We start from the raw sequence: 20756 nt of genomic DNA, 5'->3' as shown, positions 1-20756 counted from the left end.
CGTCCCACGGCTCCGGCGGCGGGAACCCCCCCCGCAACGGCAGCACCCGGCCGAGCCCTCCCTGAGCGGCCTCCCCGCCCCGGCCGGTGCCGCCCCTCCTCGCTGCCTCACGGCTCGCGGGAGGCCCGGGCAGGGCGCCTCACCTGACCCTCTCGGCGGCCCTGCTGCCCGGGCAACGCGGGGGGGCCGGGGCGGGGCGGGCGGGGGACCGGCGCTTGCTCAGGGGGAGCGGGCCGGCCCGGTGCGTGGCGGGGGAAGGCGGGGGCCAGGCGAGGGCAGGGGTTGTGGCCTACGTTGTTTGAAATGCGAGCGCGGCACCTGCTTCCTACAAACTTCTGAAAAGACCGGGAACACCTCAACGCTGAGTTAAGCGGGGAGGTTGGTCTCCGGGTCCCGCGGGCTCCCTGCCCGTCCCCCCGGTCAGGGCGGCGCACCGCTTGGTTAGAGGCATCGCTGCAGCACGTCCGCCGTGGCTTTGGCTTTGTCGTACCTCCCTTCCAGGCCTGGATGAGATATGAGCGGACACTGCTGGAGCTGCAAAATAGACATAGGGCAACACGCTCCCTAACATCCCTGATACTCGCAGTCGCTGCTGCTTCAGAGGGCAGCCCAGGTGCCCACTACACGGGCGGGCAGGCAGGCGGGAGCACCTCCGCTGGAGTCAGCCTCCAGGCGCCAGGAAATTCAGGAGAGCGGTACCGCCGACGGAGTGCCCCCGCCACGCACAGTACGGCCAGTGCCGGCTGCTTCTCAGCATCTGCTGCTCCAAAGCCGGCACCACGCGTGCTGACAGGGAAGCGTGGGCTCTCCCACCGCTCCAGAACACAGAGGAGCCAAAGCGCCCTCTCCATCCCAAAGACTTGGAGGAGGACTATGAGACCTCCGCTCTTTCCACTGCAGTTAAAGACAGCACTCGATGTAACCTGAGCAGCGTCCTGGATCTCCTGTCTTAATGATAAAGCAATGCCTCTCCTGTTCCTTCTAACGTGGGCTGTAAGTAGCCCGAGCACTCAGATGAACTTCGTAATAGGATTATTCTCTTCAGAAAGCCTCCACAAGCCATTTCTCCAAAGAAACTTAGGTGCTGCATGCATGAAACGGGCCAAACCATTACTGAAAAAGAACACAATCTTATTTGAAGCCAGCCCTTCTTGATCCACATTATGTCCCCACTGATGAACACGTAAGGCCATGAAGGACAAAGATAAAATGGTGGTCTCTGGAAAAAAAAAAGCACCCATTTTAACAACTGTTTAATCTTTTCATAACACAAGTACCCTGCATAGACTACAGGCCAAGTATCTGGCCTCAAAATACTTTGCAGATTCCTGCAACTACATGAAAACAGCAAACTTCTGACATATCAGGACAGGTCTTTAAATGGGTAGATGCTTTAAAACCATTAAGAACACTATAGCAAAAAATACCTGTAGCAAACATTATCCTGCAAGGGTTTGCAGAATGGAATTAAATTAATTTCACAAGGCAGTTTTTCAAAGGTGCCTGGGGACAAGAAGTAAACAGCAAGTGTCCTATTCTCTATGATCCACAGTCCTTGGACGCACTTGGAACTATCCTAAAGATGCTCAGACAGTAAATGTCATACCTTCAGCTCTTCCAGCTATTTGGTCCAGCGCAGCAAAATCATGCATAAAGCTGCCAGACCGCATTATAGGACACAGTAGCACGTAAGTGGAAAGATTTCTATGATTATTTAATGAAAAACTGTGTATTCTTAAAACACATTCTTTTATATGAATTGCAAACTGTTGGAAAAAGCAAACAGCTAAAACTTTCATACAAGAATGAAAAACGTTTGGAAAATAAGAAACTAATTAATCGCATGCTGCTCCAGTACATGCTTGATCTATAACAGCATGAGTAAATTCATCTTTGTCTAAATGCTTACATGTAACAAACATTAACAAGACATACCGCATCATGTAGTAAAAAACCTCTGGGGGATATGCTTGCTGATCTTTGCTGAAAGAGGAGCGTGGGCATTGCTCTCCTCTTTCCTTTGGCCCTGACTGGCCAGAGATCATCATGTATTTAACTGCAAGGAGTGGGGGGACACACCAAAAGCCAGCAGTTACATGAGTTATGATCATCCTTACTATGCAGTCTCCTGATTTATAAGCAGAACCAGATGTACTGCTGTGCTGGTTTTGGCTGGGATAGAGTTAATTTTCTTCACAGTAGCTAGCATGGGACTATGTTTTGGATTTGTGCTGGAAACAGTGTTGATAATACAAGGATGAGTCAAGGCCTCTTCTGCTTCTCACACCACCCCACCAGCGAGAAGGCTGGGGGGCACAAGAATTTGGGAGAGGACACAGCTGGGACAGTGACCCCAACTGGCCAAAGGGATATTCCACACCGTATGACGTCATGCTCAGCATATAAAGCTGGGGGAAGAAGGAGGAAGGGGGGGACATTCAGAGCGATGGCGTTTGTCTTCCCAAGTAACTGTTACGCGTGATGGAGCCCTGCTTTCCTGGAGATGGCTGAACACCTGCCTGCCCATGGGAAGCAGTGAATGAATTCCTCAGTTTGCTTTGCTTGCGTGCGCGGCCTTTGCTTTCCCTATTAAACTGTCTTTATCTCAACCCATGAGTTTTCTCACTTTTACTGTTTCGATTCTCTCCCTCATCCCACCGGGGGGGGGGAGTGCGCAAGCGGCTGTGTGGGGCTTAGTTGCCAGCTGGGGTTAAACCATGACAGTCCTTTTTTGCACCCAGCATAGGGCTCGAAGAGTTCGAGATAACAACAGATTTGATTAGAATGTGCTAGATCGAATTTACAGCTGCGTATTTTCTACTCGTTAACACAAAGTATGTGCATAATTACTCATGTTTTAAGTTTGTCATACTGGGATACCGAGTCCTTTTTAAGAAGTCATTTCTACTTCAGGAAACTAATATTTTTAGCTAAAAGTAGCTAAAAATGTAATGTAATTAAAGGTTACTGTAATTCATGGATATAAAAGGAAGACGACTAAGTGTAACAAAGAGTGGAATAACCTCTGAGATAGTTGGGGAGTAAAATTAAGATCAACAGGTAGGCGAGGGAGGGAGGCTTCAGCTTCAGTTTCGAGGATTGGTGGTGTGACGACAGTTGCTAATTACAGGCAGGTTAATGCAGCAAGGTTGTTTAAGAAAACTTAGGATTACACAGGTAAGTAATGTGGCTGTTAGGTCAACAAATCCCTTTCAACGAGGAAGAAAAAGATCACAGAAAGGCACAGTAAGAGGGACATTGATGGGTCACGTTGAGAATCTTGGCCCAAAGTTATAAAGGTAGTGAGGCTTAACTTATGTTAAGAAAAAGCTCTCTGAAAAGAGAGCTCTTTGAAAACACAGGTAGTAAATACGCAAGTGTAGCTTCAGTGAAAGAAGTAACTCAGGTTCTTCCTAGACCCTGAGTACTTCCCCCCCATGCATTTTACTGGTTACTCTTTTATATAAAGAGCATTTAAAAATATATCCATGGACATAATTGTTGCTTTATAGCAGCATTGCCTGATTTCAGCTTAGAAATTCTTCTACCGCTTCCTGCTTCCATGACTCCTGGTCACAAGTAGCCTAAATATCCCATGTATACTCCATTAGAATGCAGTATTGGTTTTAGATTCAGCACGTTCCTTACCAAACTCAACCAGGCCATTTACACAGTTTGCACCTGCTGAACAAGGCTCAGCAATGCAGATCTTCACTATCTAGGTTCCACATAAATTCTATTAAATATAAATAAATAATGAGCTTTGCGCTGTTCTCTGTTTTTGTAAGCAACAAGGAAGCCTGTTCTCTCTAGGTAAAACTAGCCTCACTTTCCAGGAGCAGAAACGCTCCTTGAAAGCCAAGTGATTTAACATAAATCAGACAAAGTAAGGTTAAGTGCCCCCGCCCCGCCCCCAGCCTGATGTCAGACAACTCCAAGTATGTTTGATTTCCCCTTATACAGGGGAAAAAAAAAGTGCCTGTGCAGCTTTGTCATTGGCCACTACTCAGCAAGTACTAGATAACTGCAAGTAAGCATGTAAGCAGCAAAATTGATGTGGAAGAGTTGTGAAATAATCCTGTCATAGCTTCATTCCTCAGTAGTATATTGAATTCAAAACGTTCAGTTTCTTTTAGAATAGTATTTGACCTTTGGAAATACCATCGTCTAAAAATTTCCATTATTGAGTAACGTTGATTTCGGCGTATCATTTCTCAATTTATGCTGACTTCTAAACAAAGAAATTAAAACCAGAAGCATAGCTTTTCTGGAATAATCATAGATTTAATAAAATTGCTGTTAACTATGCAATTCTTTAATTCCAGTTAATCTAATGAAGAACTGAAATATCAGATTAAGAGTGCTCTAACTTACCATTATGCCTTGTGAAAGTTGTTTCCTTATCTGTTTCAGAAGACAGCTTCCTTTTTTTGCATTGAACTTCATTATACTACCAAGATTCAGTCCCCTGTTTAAAGTTTTTATTACCTGTATCAACATTTCTGCTAAGAACCCCGCTCATTCTCAGGCCATACAGTGCCCATTCACAAGGCAAGCAGAACAAGAACACTGACCCCGTCACAAAGAATTTCCAATCTAAACAGACAGACAGCGGAGTACGAGGAAACAAAATGACACCGATCAGCATGCCAAGCAGTGGAATCAACAAACCACTGTCATTCATGCTTTGTAAGGTTAAAGGGCTTTTTACAGAGGTCTCTGGAGAATAGTGGGGCTGCTGTGCAGGTTTTTATGAAGACATTTGCTCAAGCTTAGGGGAAAGCAATGAATTAATGCACTCAGCTGAAAAGTGATGCGAATGCTGTAATTGGTGTTGGAGCTGGCATCTTACTGAGGGAGTTACCGACAGAAAATAGTTACAGGTTCCAGAGGGCCCTCAAAACCGAAAACAAGTAACAGGCTTTACCCAGTGGAGAAGGGGGAGTCAGAGAAAGGATGCAGAGTTTTAACTATTTTTAATCAATATAAAATAATCTGTGTAAAAACAGTCAAAGCCATGCTGCAATTAACTTCTTTCAGTATGCAAAAGATAGCTACAGAGCCATCTGACAGTTCTTGGATGAAGGTCTGTAGAACTACTAACAGCATTAGATACTCAATACCACAAAGGGGATACAATTAAGCCAGTACGCATCTCCAACCCCTCCGTTCACGGCCCAAGGTCAAAGCACACACACACACACGATTTTTCCCACGTGAAGAGTAATATAAGACCACTGCATGCTGTATTACTCTAGCACAGATGGAAGCCACTGGTACAGAGCTCATCAGCTGTCTTCGTAACAGCCAGTTAACTTACATGCTTACTATCAAGTTTCTATGCCAGAGGAGCACAATAGGCAAACTATTAAAACTTAAAACAATAAAAAAAGCAGTGTTATTTAATTCTTGTTCTATACAACCTCCATCATCTTTCCCAAAACACACGTAAAAATAAGGAGATGAGATTTTTTGAAAATTCGCAATGGACAGTTTCAGAAACAAACTTCCCTTCACCTGGGATCTGTAAAGCAGTGCAAAAAGCAAGCACAACAGTTTGATTTGAAACCAGTTCTCCATAACAAAGAGCGAATACAGATAATGTAAGCTACATTAAAATAGTTACAGTTCACATTACAGGACTGGCCCAATTCATTTTTTTCTGTCATGACTCGTAAAATAACAGTAGTAAGAAACAGCACAAAGGCTTTTTCTTAATAAATTTTAATGTTAAGACCAGTTTGTCTGGATAAAAACACAAAGTTACAAGAACGACACTACTGCAAATTCTGCATGATGTACAGTAGTGCTCGCAATATCTGAGTGGCAAGACCACTTTGGAACTGTTTACGAAAGATATGTCAAAGACAGAATCTTGGCATAAGTAAGAATGTATGTTACCAGTGAATTTAATCTTGTGAAAATATATCTATCCCACAATGTACACCACTGTAAATAGTCAAATGCAATATTTATGCACATCAAAATACATGGGGCGAATACTCAATTTAGCATTTAGTCGGTGAATGAGAGAGAAATATTTTGGTTATTTTTCTATGATTTCATTTCACTGGAAATTTCCTAATAAATCACTCCAGAGGGTAATATTTGTGGTTCAAAACCAGTAGGACAACAGTGATTCTGTAAAATAGTAGTTTCTGGCCTTCTGATAGTGACAGCCCAACCCTCCTGCCACTAGATTCAGATGCATTTGGCTTGTAGCTCGCTGCCTTAGAACATGAGTCCAGACACCTAAAAATGCACTACTACCATCACAGCCTGGACCACATTAGCTCAAAACACACCAGATCAGAGATGCAACATCAATAAAAGGAGATGACACTCTCAAAGCACCTGCCAGATTCTCAAGTATTAATTATATACACATATGGTTAAGTACAGAATACTGAAGGACAATGTACTGAGTAGCAAGTTAAATGTTCCATCAGTTTTCTAATTACTGCAACGGATACTCACGTTTCCCCCATTTCATCTAGGAAAGATATTGCAATCTAAGCATGTGATTTGATGCTACTTAAAGCTTTGTGATACTGTTATGTATTTTCTTTAAAATATCTACATTAAAAAAAACCCCCAAACATTATCGCAAAAGAACTCTATCTACATATAGAAATAACACAAACTTGATTTGGTGACTCTTGTTTGACTGTGTCCTTGCAAAGAAATCTGCTGACTTTTCCTTGCCTGTTTAATAGCATATGTATTTCCCTGCCCCACAGGCAATAAATGAATCACTTCCTCAATATTATTCCCACAAAAATTCAGTGACCAATTCTGAAAGAAAAGAGATTTTTTTGTTGTTGTTGTGGGTCTTTTTTTCTTTTCCTTTTAAGTAATTGTGCAATATAGAATTCATACTACAATTTGCAACTTTGGTAACTTACAGAATTAAAGAGCTTGAAATCTTTTTTAAGGACCAGGTCAGAATGTTGCTTACACTATGCTCTCTGTTTCTGTGCAAACACATCAGATAAGGTTCATCCCTTCTCTTGAGGTCCTGAAAAATTCTATCGATTACTGATAAGAAATTGGCTACAATTTAAGTTGTGAACCTATCTAGTTTTCCTTGGTACCTTTAAATGCTTCCATCACCTAGCCTTAGTAAATTTTTCACTTACTCTTCCCATTCAGAAAATCCTGATTCCCAAAGCCAACCCCCCGCCCTCAACCAAACAGAAAAACCCAGCTGAGCCTCAACAAGTACATCTGAATTCTCAGAAAAGGAAATATTTTCTTGATTTAACAGCAACTGTACAATATTACAAACTCAGACACATGAAAAACAATCAGGCAATAGAAAATGTACAACAGCTTTGGTGTTATACAAAATAATAAAAAAGACTTGACAGCAAGATACATAGTTCATTATGTTCTCACCACAGCCACTTCATTGCTGACTGTAAGACAGTTATTTACTTTTGATATTCTCTGTGTGGCCTTTGCATTCATGAAAAATCATACTGTATTACTACAATAAGAACTGTTATGAACACCATAAAGTAAGCTCCAAATTTTATAAAAACATCTTGCCTCTTTGCACTATTGCTTTGTGGCACATTGTCAACAGAACAGCAGTCCAAAATAAAGTGACAACTAGATTTAATAAATTAATATACTTTTTTAAAGATGTACAATGCACATTCTTTTTAATCCAAGGTTTTAGGGTGTCAGGATACTTCTATTTACACATATACAGACCTCAGACAGCATTGATAACATCAGAAAATGCAGATAAGGAACAGAGCCTTAACTGCTATCTGGATGCTACTAACAGAAGCCAAAACACTGCTGAGAGTATTACTGGGAGACATATCCAAAGACTGAAGAAGAGTCTATGAAAAAAAGACATGTAAAGGCAAAGGGAAGGTCAAGATGTTTAATATGACCATCTATTCCTGTGAAGACTGAGGTGGAGTTGTCGATGTCCCTTGTTTACCAGACTTCCGTTCGTAATTCACAAGTCGTTGCCCAACAAGGTACCTGGGATTATAGTAAAAAGTGAGAAATTTAAAAAAGTTAATACAAGACTGGATTTGTGTTACAGAGTTTCTCCTTTGCTGCACAAGTAGCTTTCTCATTTCAGTAAAAGTTATTCTACAAGTGATCCCTCCCCCCTTAATGGTCTTCAACCATCCTCATCTTTTTTCTCAACATTCAGGCATTTCATAATGGAATACAGGCATTACAGGTTTGTGTTTACAACCTTAACTTCAGTAGTCATACAACTCAGACATATATAAGCTGAATGAAGATATGAAATATAAAGATTGCATTTCCATTATTTATACACCCAGCCCCTTTGCTGGATGATACTTTTAAGAGCATCTTCACCGTGTCTGTTTGAGCCACTGCCACTTGAACGTCTGGAACAACTCAGATATAAAACCAAATGAGAGTGCTAATGAGCACTAAGTTCAAAAAAGAATCTGCCACAATGCAGAACATGCATTGGGTAAGAGAGGCTCAAGCTCATATATCCAATGAAAAACACCCTGGTTGAAAAAAATAAATATTGTGAAGGAAGAACTTTTACTGCAGCTCAATCTTTCTTAAAGGGAGAGAAAACATTCTAATGCTACTCCATGTCAAGCCTAAGGGCTGCGAGATTCCTTTATTTAAGTTCTGTTTCAACATCTCACCATCTCATCAGCTTGGCAGTTTTCCAACCTTTCACATTATTCCTTACTTCCTCTGTATCATTGTTTCACACTCCTACTTTTTGCCATCTAAACGCCTTTTCGTGCTTCCTACTTGTATGCTGGTTCTACATGTAGAAGAGCCACATGCGCCTATAAATTCTTCCCCTGAAATCTGCCATTTCCTTTAGAAACTTTTTCACCGTCCCTCCTTTTCTCATGGTACCATCACCAAACAGCCATCACATATTTTTTGTACATTGTAGAATATCACAAAAACTTGTATATGCTTTTGAAATGTGTTACATGAAAGATTTAATTAAGCCTATTTCTAAACCATAAACCTCTACTGGCTAGCATGAGTATGTTTGCTTACTTCCTGAAATGAGATGATTAACTTAAGTTGTACAAACTTCTTGTCTACAAGGATGGTTAAAACATTTAATAAGTTAATTTAATATCAAGGTAATTTAGGTGTATTTTCACAGCTTTGTATACTGTTTACATGCCTTATTTTCACAAGAAAGCAACTTGTAACATTAATGCAAGTTGCAAGTCAATATGCATTTTGCCTGAAAAATACTAACATTTAGCTCAAAACCCATTTGTAAATACAAATACCAGCTGTACATACTACAGTAGGCCAAATACTACAGAACAATGTTATGAAAGCAGGTGATGAACAGGATTTAAATCAGCTAATCAAATAAGAGGTGCTAAAATATAAATTGGTCTGCTGAGAGTTGAATTTTAGTTACAACTCTCTTAATATTTCTAGATACTATTAATTTCACATTTACACCAAACACGTAGTATATCAGTCACTTCCTAACATCTAAGATTCAAAGAAGTTTATTTTAGGTTTGACTCCTTTTGTAGTCAGTGGAAAGCAAAACCATTATACGGTAACTCAGGACATGAACACAACAAACTCATTTATTCCTTTTCAATACAAAAGAAGCCTAGGAAGACTTGTTGCTGGGGTCTAAAACTTATTTTTCTAAATAACCAACACAAAGTAATTAGGGTAACACAAAAAAATAAGGTAATAAGGATAACACAAAAAAACCCTTAGAAACTAAGCAAGATAACGAGAAAAAACACTGGGAAAATTAATATTTTATCAGGCATCTGAGTAATTCTTCTGATACAGAGTTATAATTACTGAAAACATCAGAAAACAGTACAAAATTTGGTAAGGATAAACTCTATCAAATCAATGGAACATTCTTTAACAGGTTAATTGGACTAACGAGTAGAAAGAATAAGAAAAACAGTTATGCAGAAAAGGTTGGAGAAATGGTTTTATAACAGCAGATTGAGACATGATTTTACTTCCAGATATGTCGTAATTATTCACTTGTCCTTCAAGACTACAGAGGGGGAGACAAACAAGCAATCAGCTTCATTTGTGGTAAAATATATTCAAGTTAGTTATAGGGGAGTGTCTTCCATTTATAAAGACAGTCTATTCCTGTGTTTATCTGCCTGAACCACAGATAAAACGTTTGCCAAGAACAGTTTAGGTCTGCCTCAGAGGGTCTTTTGTTTAGAAAGCTTCTTAAAAATGCATTTTAGCCCTAAGTATCTACAACACCTGAACTCAATCTGAAATTGTTATCACAATTTAAAGTGGAAAAATTAAAAAACCCACACTAGATACTCACTTGTCATTTTTAATATGTTCATAAAGGCGCTTGAACTGGCGGACTTGGAAGGAAAGAATTCCCATCAAAACCACCACCATAAGCAGAAAAGGATAAATCCGTCGCTGAACTAGGTTTTGCATTTCAGCGGTAACTCCTACAAAACAAGACAGAATCTAACATTGCTAAAGTAACACACATTGCTGCTGCTGTACCTGCTTCTATACTTTTTGTTATACTGTATATTTTGTTATACTAACTTCAGTAGAAGGGCTGTGAAATAAATAACACATCCATTTATCTCAGAGATCCAACATGACAGCTGCTTTTTCATCTGAAGCATTAAAGCTGAAAGTTTTCCATTAACACAGTGAAAATCCACAGTAAAAAAATTGGGCTTATCAGCTCTTCTTGCTTATTTACTTCTGTATACTTTGTATCTGAAAAAAGTTGACACTATAAAAGTCTGCATTCAAGTGAGAGGTTGAAGAATAAAATGGGACTTCTTGAACATGTTGTTAACATCAGAACTAGCAACAGACAACTGTTGATGAAAAAGCACATCTACCCTGCTTCTAATAAAATTATTTCCCTCAATTATTTTTTTCACTTTCCTATCTCCTCATAAACTGTATTTACAACTTACATTTTATTCTAATACTGAATGAAAACCTCAAAACAAAACCAATATTTTCACCTGTTCTAAGCTTCCTTTAGCATCTGACAAGTCAGAAAAGATGTCCTCAGCTCAGTACAGCTCTTAAAGAGAGACTAAAATTAAAGGTTGATTGTCCAAAGAAGAAATGAATTAATCATCCCTTTCCCAAACTAGCTAGATACCTACACTTCTGCTGTTAGTGATTATGCAGTCCCATACTCTTGATGTATTCCGCACTTACATTATTCTGACTGGCTTTTTAATAAACTATTGTATTTCTCAAAAACCCCCAAACTTTTAAGATGACACAGCAATCTTTAAGCATTTACATTTGCCGGCAGAATAGTGGGGGGTTTTGTTGGGTTTTTTTGTTTGTTTGTTTGGTTGGTTTTTTAATAACCTAGAGCTTCAAGTTTTATTTCCACAGATATATTTACATTGCATAAACCATCAGATGGTAAACAGGTACTCTGAATGTATACATACCTAATAAAGGAACAACACCAGAAGCTATGATGTATGGTACACACAGGGAAAGCAACAGAACAGAGATTACAGGTGCTGCCAGTTTACGGATTATGAAGTGTAAATCAATGTTACGAATCCCATTTGCATATACCTAAAAAGAACAAGTTAGAAGTAGAATGGATCAATCAAGAAAGCCATGCTTTGCGCTTACAGTAATAATTACAAGGTTTTACACAATTCTCCTTGTGAGAGTAAACAGGTGTTCCCAACTTGAAGAAAACCATGATGGCCACAGTCGAAGCAGGAAAAACTCTGTGCCAATCTACATCATGAGGGTTCCAGGAAATAATTTAAATAGTGCCCAGGAGAGCAATTTAATCTGGAATAGTATTGCGATTTGGTTGCAGGAGTGCAAAAGATCAGCTGAAAGATCATTAAATAGACCTGTGGATGGTAGTTTTGTAGGTGACCTGGCATCGCTTTGTGCTGTTAACTTGCTGAAAGAGGATCTTGTGTATGCTAATAGAGCAGATCTATTAAATTTGGTAACACAGGCAGAAAAGGATCTTATTTTGTACTTGGTTGGGCAGACCAGAGCCTCTGCATGTGGAGTCTGTGCCTGAAGACAGGGCCTCTACAATTCTTGAGGAGCTAAGGTCTCAACATGACTAGACTAATCACGGGAAAAGACCGATTTCAAATGGCTTCCGCATACAGCTAGATGATGGCCTCTGTCCCACAGCCTGGATGTAACCATTTCTAAGGATGGCTCAGGAGAGTATGTGCATAACAAACAGGGCCAGGGAGAGCATTCAAAATGGAAGGAAGAGCCATGGTATGCATCAAAAGGTACTCACAGAACTAAGACTACATTTCTCCAGTGCGACACCTGAAGTGATCAGTAAATGATTTAACAACCGGGACTACGTGCTAGACTTAATCAGGAGAGGCACCTTTTGTACAGAGGTCAGGACATGCACCATAGCCATTACATATAGCGCAGGGCTGAAAAGTTACTTTCTGACAAACAACTGAGATACTTCATTGAGACGACAAGTGTAGAACTTAAAGGTTTTAACAAAGAAAAAAATACTTCTGCCAAAGAAAGCATCAGGCTGTGTGACTCAGAACTGCTCAAAGAAACTGTTCTGTCTTGCTTAATAATCAAAGGGGAATGGAAATGCTGTCTTTCACATGCACTCATCTATGAATGAGGGAATTTCTACAGCTCTGGAAAAGGCAGAAATTCTCTGTTCTTGAGTGGTGGACATAAATAATATCCAGTATTTGGACGCATGAGAATTCATCTGAAGAAATACTGATGTTTCTCACTTTAATACAAACCTAATAAAATTTCATATACGTATACGCAGCATTTTCTTGATTTCAGATTTCTGAGGTTTATTTATTTTCATTGTTAAGTGTACCTTAATGGATTAGGCTATACAATTTAAAAGGATTCTACAAGACTAGTAGAGTTTTACTCAATTACTCAATTTACTCCATTACTACAACAGTAACTCCGTTTTCTGACTCATGCATTCAAAAAACATTCAAAATGTATTATACAGATAATTCACATGGACAATTTTTTCCTACCTGTTCAATAACAGTTTTCAGCCACCACTGGGGACCCATCAGTGTTATGGCAGCAATTATTTTGGCATGCAGAACTCCAAGAGCCCAGTCCTAATTTTGTAAAAATGTACTGTTAGCATTAACATATTTTTAAATAGTTTGACAACCAAAAGCTTTTAGAGGAACTTGTTAATATTACTTATAAGTGAAAAGACAATTACTTTTCTATTTACATGCGACATCATTTACAAGATGTGACATCTTCTGCAAACTCCTAAGAAAAAGAGGATGCTCTCAAGCTTAACTGACATCTGTAAAATACTAAGCTCTCTGGAACCAGGAAAATCAGCTACTACTATTAAATCAAAGGCAAATACAAAATAAAAGCATTACACGCTTAAAACAACAGACTAACATGCTGGTACAAGCTAATTAATATCACTAACATTTACCTAGAAATAAGTTATTTTGATTCCTTTAAAAAAAGAAGAGAAACAAGATGCAAAGATGCTCACACAAGTCAGGAAACAAGGGGTTTTTGCTTCTTTTAAATTTTAATTGTTCACAAAACCCTACCTGATGTGAGAAAAGCTAAACAAAGCAAGGCAATGCTTGTCACAAGAGAACATCATATATTCAAAGGAAAATTTATGCTTTATACCGCAATTATTATGGCATGGAATTAAAAGAACACAATATAACTACAGGCTTCTAGTAAACACTGTGCATGAGCCAATCCTTTCTGGATTACAGATATTTGTAAGAGATTCTTCAATAAAAACCACCAAAAATAGAATGCAAAGTACAGGTTGACAAGGTAGAATAAACAACTACAGAACTGGTAAAACTTAAAGACACCATAGCTTAATTAACTTACTTAAACTGCTGGGGAAATATATTTTCTGTAACCAATTATTTAAAAAGACAGCTTTTGTTAACGTCTATTACCCCAGATACATTCAACCATTAAAAAGCTTATTACAAAAAAAGTCAGTGTTGCTTCGTGTTTGCTCAAGCATGTAACCTTTGTATGTCTGTTATCTTTTTTTTGAAAAATCCCTCTAATCTGATATTTTGAGGAAGCTCTGCCACATGAAAATAAAATCTTTCAGTATATTTAATCACAAACTTTCAAAGAACTAACATGCAAAAATTAAGAATTTTTAGAATCTCTAGCATCACAAATTCTTTCCAAAAATTTGTTTGGAAACCATGATCTACCACTGCAATCATACGATGTCCTGACTTATTAGTCATTTACTTATACAGATACCTCCAAAGTATACTTGTATTATAAAATAATGGAATATTTAAATTAGCAGTCAAATTCTTCTTTGTATTATGGCTTTCAAACATTTGAATACTGAAAGTAAATGAAACGTTGTTTGTGAACAGCTTAGAAAAATCACTATCCTTTCTTGTTATTTAGTAATATGCATTCTAGATATTTTGAGTTATGATTCCCTCAGTTAGGGTTTCTTTGAGTTACAAGTTCCTTCATAATTCAGCCTAGGTGATGCAAGCATTTGTCACTCAATCCACTGTATCTTCATTTTTCTACCAACTTGCAGGAGAAACCTTTGCAGTTTTGACTGAAGAAAAACAAAACACTACTACTGCAGAATCTTGCATTAATGATTTGACATCTCAATCTAAACCCAGAATGATCCTAAAGCATATCAAAATTTCATTCATAGTGTGTATCATCACTGAATTAAAACCTTGTAGGGAAAAAAAGGTCAGCTGAACCTCTTGCTGCATAACTACGCAGAAAACTTTCCAGAAAGGTCAGACAGAATATGTATGTCTGTGCATAGGTACATACAGCTATACTAACTTCTGTACTTAATTTTACAATTATGCTACTGAAAAAAAGTGTCTATCTGATTACTGAAATGCAAAGATCCTCTGATGTCATCCCACAAAGTTCAGCTTTTCATACTTAAAATTCCTAACCGTATCCTTTTGGTTTAAATAATCCTCGCATCCAGACTGGCTGTCTTTTCTCTGTCACATAGAAACATACTTATGGGAAATGCTCTGAAGCACCGAATCAACGTGAAACAAGAACTCCATACCCCTTACTTCTAAGTAAAGAAATGTATGAACAGCAGAAGAAGAATGGGAGCAACTGACCTGCCAAGGATAGAAGAGAGGTGTTTGATCCAAAGGAACTCTCAAAGGTGCAACGATGACCAGTTCGAACAGAAGACCAAGCAAAAGTGGAACCACACCAGCTAGCAGTATAGCCACTATTAATGTCTTCATTATCTAAAAACCCAAGACATGTAATTAATATGTTTATCAGAGGATTATTTTTGTTTAAACTTCAAAATGTAATTTAAACTACACAAACAGATAAAGCCGGAGAGAAAAACAACACTACACAGACCTTTAATTCATACATATACCCCTAGAAATAATTTTTATTACATACATAGTTTTGCAATGCAAGTTTTCAAGATTGGGTCCTATTCCATGCCCCCTCCAGAAAAAGGCCTGACTGTGCCTACTGGTGTCCGTATAGTTTTAAACCATAAAACCACCTTTGACTGTTATCAGTAGAGAATACTATCCAATGGCACTTCATTACATTGAGTATTCTTGTATGTTGGAAAATCAGAGAAGAATCTTTCCAAAACTGCGTATTTTTCTCCAGTGAAAACCAAACCTTAAAAATTCACTCATTATGGAATATTTCTGACTTAAAAATGAAAGACTCAGTTAGAATACCATGCTTGAATCTTTCTTTAGTCTAGAATTCTGTTAATTTACATGCATCATCCAAAAATCAGATACAAAACTAGTCTGACTTAATTAACATGATCAGGAGAAGGGATAAAGGACAAGTAGAGCATTACATGTTAATTTTGAATTTTCTTAAACAAGCTTAAGGTTTCCTAAATGAAAATGATGGATGAGATATTTGGGAAACATGGTAATACATGAAATACATACTTACACTGCTCTTCTGTCTGTAATAGTCCAATAAGCACACAAGCATGTCCACCACAAGATACCGTTTATGCTATGAATGCTTAAAATTACTATACTTAGGCAAGAAATCTACTACAGAAATCCTCAAAACCAAAACCAAGATAAAAAGGTAGGATATAAATTTGTTGCCATGGTGAGAATCTGAACTCCTGGTAATAAAAAAGGGTATTTTCTTCAAAAATATTAATTTAAACAACACAAAGATCTGACAAATCATAAAGATCTTTCTGAAAATATGCATCAAGCTACTTTGTAGAGACACGTTCATTATTATCTATCAGCTTTACCAGTTTTTTTTATTTGATAATGTTGCTAACTGAGTAATAGTTAAGCTTCCAGGTATATGTGAAAACGTAAATGTATTTGAGGACACATGACATATGGGATAATATAATGCAACATATTCACTTTTAAAGGAAAACAGAAAAGCATACACGTATATATAAACATATATACGCAACCTATTTACACTTATTGCTTAACATTGTGCTAAATGAATTCCAACTGTAAAAATAGTTTCCCTATGCAATGGGAATGTAAGCTGCAAATGCTTCAAAATGGTCTCAAAAGGAAAATGTAGTATACATTACAGAGTAAAACCTGCAAGCAAAAATGAAACAACAAGTTTTGTTAGCTACTTTTTCAATAATTCAGTAAAAATTTTTCTCAAGACTCACCATGAGAGACCATTCTTTGACCTTCTGAAAAATAACTCTACGACCCTGTGGCATCCAGGCGACCAGCACTGTCACTGCTCGGATAGTTAGCCAACAGACATAAAGACCACAAGCAGCTGTGTACAGTTCATGGATTTTGGCAGTCCCCGTCCAAAATGACATTAACCATCGGCCAGCAAATACTGAAAACACAAACACTGTTAAATAGAGTAATGCTTTTTGATGTATTAAGGAAGGATGCCTATTAAAAAAATACTTATCAAATTTATTGTTAAATATCAATGCACAGATAGTATTCAGCATAAAACAGTATTTTGGTACTATACCCATAAGGCATGAATGTGTGAAGCACTATGTAAATAGTTACGTAGATGATGACAGATACATATGTAGAATTTTTTTTTTTCCTAAAATTTCATTACACCAGCAATGTGATCTGAACTACAGCAAAACAAAGCACTGAATACTGTAGTAATGACAGGCGAAACACTAATCTTCAGCAGTATAGAGAAGGCAATAATAGATTAGTGCATAAGCTTGAACTTAAATCTTACGAGCTATGTTTAGGTTATTTCACAGCCTCATACAATTTTTTAAGACTTACTGATGGGGCTTCTGAAGCTCCCCGATAAAAATGGGACACTCATTTGCTACATTTCATTTTTTAATAGTGTTTCTATTCACTAGTATTATAGAGGAATTATTTTATGTACTAATATTAAAATCATAACAAAATTAATAACTCTGATCTCAACACATTATTGACTTTAAAATCAATACAAGGAGGTAAAAATGACATGGTACTACAGTAGCCAGGTTATAAAATTCAAATGAGTTTATATGTCTTAATTTGTTCCAAATTATTAAAAAAACGTACAAAATGCTTTTGATTTGGTCAAAGTACTTATTCATATATATTTGGGAAGTGGCATGTATATCACTTCAAAGTCTCCTAGTGCCCTGTCACGATGACGCCTTCAGAATATTTAATTAAAGAAGATACTGTAGAAGACCTGGTAACAACTTATATGTTTTCCTTCTCTAAATGGTAAAGCAGGTGGAAGGGTATCAATTCTCTTTTTCTCTATACTACTACAGAGATTCTCTCTGCACTGGAAGTCCTGCCCTTAAAATTATTCTACAACAAAACAAAGGAAATACCAATCTCTGTCATTTAAATACAGGTATTATCTCTATCATTTAGGTTTTAGACTATTACAACTTGATGTACAATTAAAAATGAGACAGTTTTCCATGTTTTCTCCTTTTAACTTTAAACAATGGTTTCAAAACATCTGCCATTGTTGAGCATGGCAACATGCTCAGTCGTTTTTGATCGCGGTTTTACAATAACAGACTTACCTGGTAAGGTAAGGCAGATAAGACTAGCAATCAGTAATGTTATGCACATGAAAACAATCAAAAGAAATATCTGAAAGAGGAAAAGGAAAGAAACAGTTTATAAGAAAGTTACTTAACGAAAGCCAAAAAAACATATAAAAAGATGTATCATCCTAGAAAGGCAGCTAAACTAGAATGTTCAAATACCATCTGATGTTTCACTGTATAAATAAATCAGCAATAAGAAACCTATCCACAGTACATGCAGCACACCTACGGTGTTGTGTATTTCTTTTAAGAGTTCGCATCAGTTGTCACAACAGTAAAAATTAACGTTTGAATCCAGAATGACTGAAGTTCTTTGTTATGTTAATAATCTCTTTATTTCTGCAGACCAGCACAGTGACTCTCAATTAACCTTGAAAGGCTTCTAGCTCTGTATGCCAGATAAGCAAGACAGTGGTTTTATAATAAGGAAAACCTTGCTGAGAAAGTTCTTCCAGATGCCCTCAGGTTTATGTGACCAGCAGCTGACAGCAAAGCTGGTGACTCCTTAGGCAGGTTTACATCTTATCAGAGAATTCTCATATACTTGACTCTTTAAATATTTGAATGTCTCAAGCACCATGTGCTATGAAGTTCTGCTTCACTAATCATCAAAGCCACCCAATAAGCAAGCTCACTATGGGAAAACTAACACCTTATCATAACAGATTACTAAGAGAAAGTTAAATCTGTAACACACATTTTCCTTGATGAGACTTTCGGGGACTACGTAGATCAGTCACCTCTAGGTTAGGATCTTCAGCACTGCTTAAAGGAAGGAAAATCTTGTGATTTTGTAGACATTAGCCTGCATGAAGAGGGATGATTCCACAATACCCAATTACTTGCCAGGTGACAGCCACATACCCTTTTTCACACAGAATACTCTCTTTAGGGTTAGGGATCCCAAATGGCAGAAAGAAGAAAACCGGAGTAGCTGACAACTGGACTGCAGACAAAAAAACTTCTCAATGGTGAGGAATACATGGTGTGACTTGCTTGGGATCAATACTGTCTAAATAGTTATTTAGGGAATGCTGGGGAAAAGTCAGTCCGTGTGGGAATAAACAACATATGGAGGACTAAAGCTGATATGAAGCTTTTAAAAGCCATACACGACTGCTTCTTGGATCAGTAAGCAAAACAACGTACAAGAGGAAGAGTAACTCTTGACTTGACCTAAACAATGCACAGGCAGCTAGTCACTCGTATCACAGAAGAAGCACTGACAATGACCACAATATATTCAGACTCAAAGATGTTGCAAGGACAGTCCTCCTCTCTCCAAAATCCACCACAATATTAATATTTCAAAAAAAGCAAACTAGCTAAAATGAAGATATTTAATAAAAGAATCTTGAAAATAGTAGTCAAAAGGAAAAATGCTCCCACGAGATGCATTTATATATACTGAAGTGAAGGTTTGGCACAAACTCACACTAGTGATCATAAGACTTTAAAAAAAAAAAGTCTCTCCAAAGTTGTCACAGTAAACAGTAAAATAAAAAGGCTTCCAGAAGATATTTCCAGAAGCTGGAAATAAATCCCGGGGGGGGGGGGACCAAACAGAAAATGAATGAACTTTGGTAAGTGAAATTCAAAACTATAGTAGGACAAGCCAAAAGGGATTTTAGAAATAATATACCAAGTCTATGAAAAGCAATGATAAATTTATTTTTATAGGTAGTTTTTTTTTTAAAGGATCAACAATAAAGTAATGAAATCTAAAAATCCTCAGAAGAAAGCTTGCCAGAGAGTTTGCAGGCTCTGCTGACAACTATGGATTATGAAAGGAAGGATAAAGAAAGACAAGGCAGTAGCGGAAAAATTCAATGAATTCTACACATCAGCATTTGTTCTGGAGAGGCTTTGGAGGTCCCCGTAAGAGAAGCTTTGTTTAAAAAAGGAACGAGTTGGAAGACTTATCTAGATTGCCTGATAAAACTGATGATAGGCTTTTATGGAGAATAATTAAAAAAAAAAAAAAAAAACCAACCAAAAAACCTGATCTTTTTATTTTGTTTGCGATTAACAGTATGTACTTAAATAAATAAATAAATAAAACAATCAAACCCATAGTTTTACATGCTTATTTGTAACTGAAGTAACATGAACGATCAGTTCTTGTTGCTTGCTTGATCCATATGGACAAGATAGGTGAGTTCTAGTGGAAAACATTCATACATAATAAAACCTGAATATAAACCACCTTCTTCTAGGTTCTTACAATTTGGTTAAAATGAAAAAAATTAGTGAAAGCATAGAAAAGATCAGATGTTTACACTGTTTTTTTTCTTCTCAAATGCTTAAAATCCAAATTGAGAAAGTATTTAAATACAGTGTTGTTCCATAGTGAAAATCTGTGCGGGACACACATTTTTTGTAAGATGAACTTATCCAAGTAGAACCAAGGTCAATATACCAAAAATCACAACGGAAGCACCTACAGTGATCCTGAATGATTAATTATTTAAATATTTCAAACAAGTGGAACCAGGGACATAGAATTGTATCAGTGAGCTACCATGTGTTTGAGGTTGTGCAAGTGCTTGTCATATCTCTTGATGAAAACAATGGAAAGAAATTCAGTTAAATCAGATTTTCTTTTTATTTCTACATTCTGTAGAAGTCTCCAAAGAACAACTTAAAATGTCTAGACGAAGGTAAGTAGACCAGAAAAAACAGTCTT

General features: G+C 37.6%; 2 protein-coding genes across 10 annotated transcripts in view; one reads left to right on the top strand and one right to left on the bottom strand.

Moving 5' to 3' along the window:
* The window catches only part of DAP (death associated protein), a 305538-nt gene that overhangs the window by 196044 nt on the left and 88738 nt on the right, over positions 1-20756 (top strand). The gene's annotated exons all lie outside the window — the stretch shown is intronic.
* Positions 4958-20756, bottom strand: part of MARCHF6 (membrane associated ring-CH-type finger 6) — a 57448-nt gene continuing 41649 nt past the window's right edge. For 6 of the 9 annotated variants that reach the window (XM_075142446.1, XM_075142453.1, XM_075142450.1 and 3 more), the window contains 7 exons: positions 18044-18113; positions 16682-16878; positions 15144-15278; positions 13029-13118; positions 11448-11580; positions 10325-10460; positions 4958-8001 (listed from right to left, as the gene is read on the bottom strand). In XM_075142446.1, coding sequence (XP_074998547.1) covers positions 7911-8001; positions 10325-10460; positions 11448-11580; positions 13029-13118; positions 15144-15278; positions 16682-16878; positions 18044-18113 — 852 coding nt within the window. In that variant the 3' untranslated portion in view covers positions 4958-7910. The remainder of the gene's footprint in view (positions 8002-10324; positions 10461-11447; positions 11581-13028; positions 13119-15143; positions 15279-16681; positions 16879-18043; positions 18114-20756) is intronic. The other 3 variants (XM_075142448.1, XM_075142449.1, XM_075142455.1) reach the window with 1 other exon arrangement.

The sequence above is a fragment of the Calonectris borealis genome, chromosome 2 (genome assembly GCF_964195595.1).
Source record: "Calonectris borealis chromosome 2, bCalBor7.hap1.2, whole genome shotgun sequence".
NCBI classification, from domain to species: Eukaryota; Metazoa; Chordata; class Aves; order Procellariiformes; family Procellariidae; genus Calonectris; species Calonectris borealis.
This window is presented reverse-complemented; position numbering and strand designations above follow the sequence as displayed.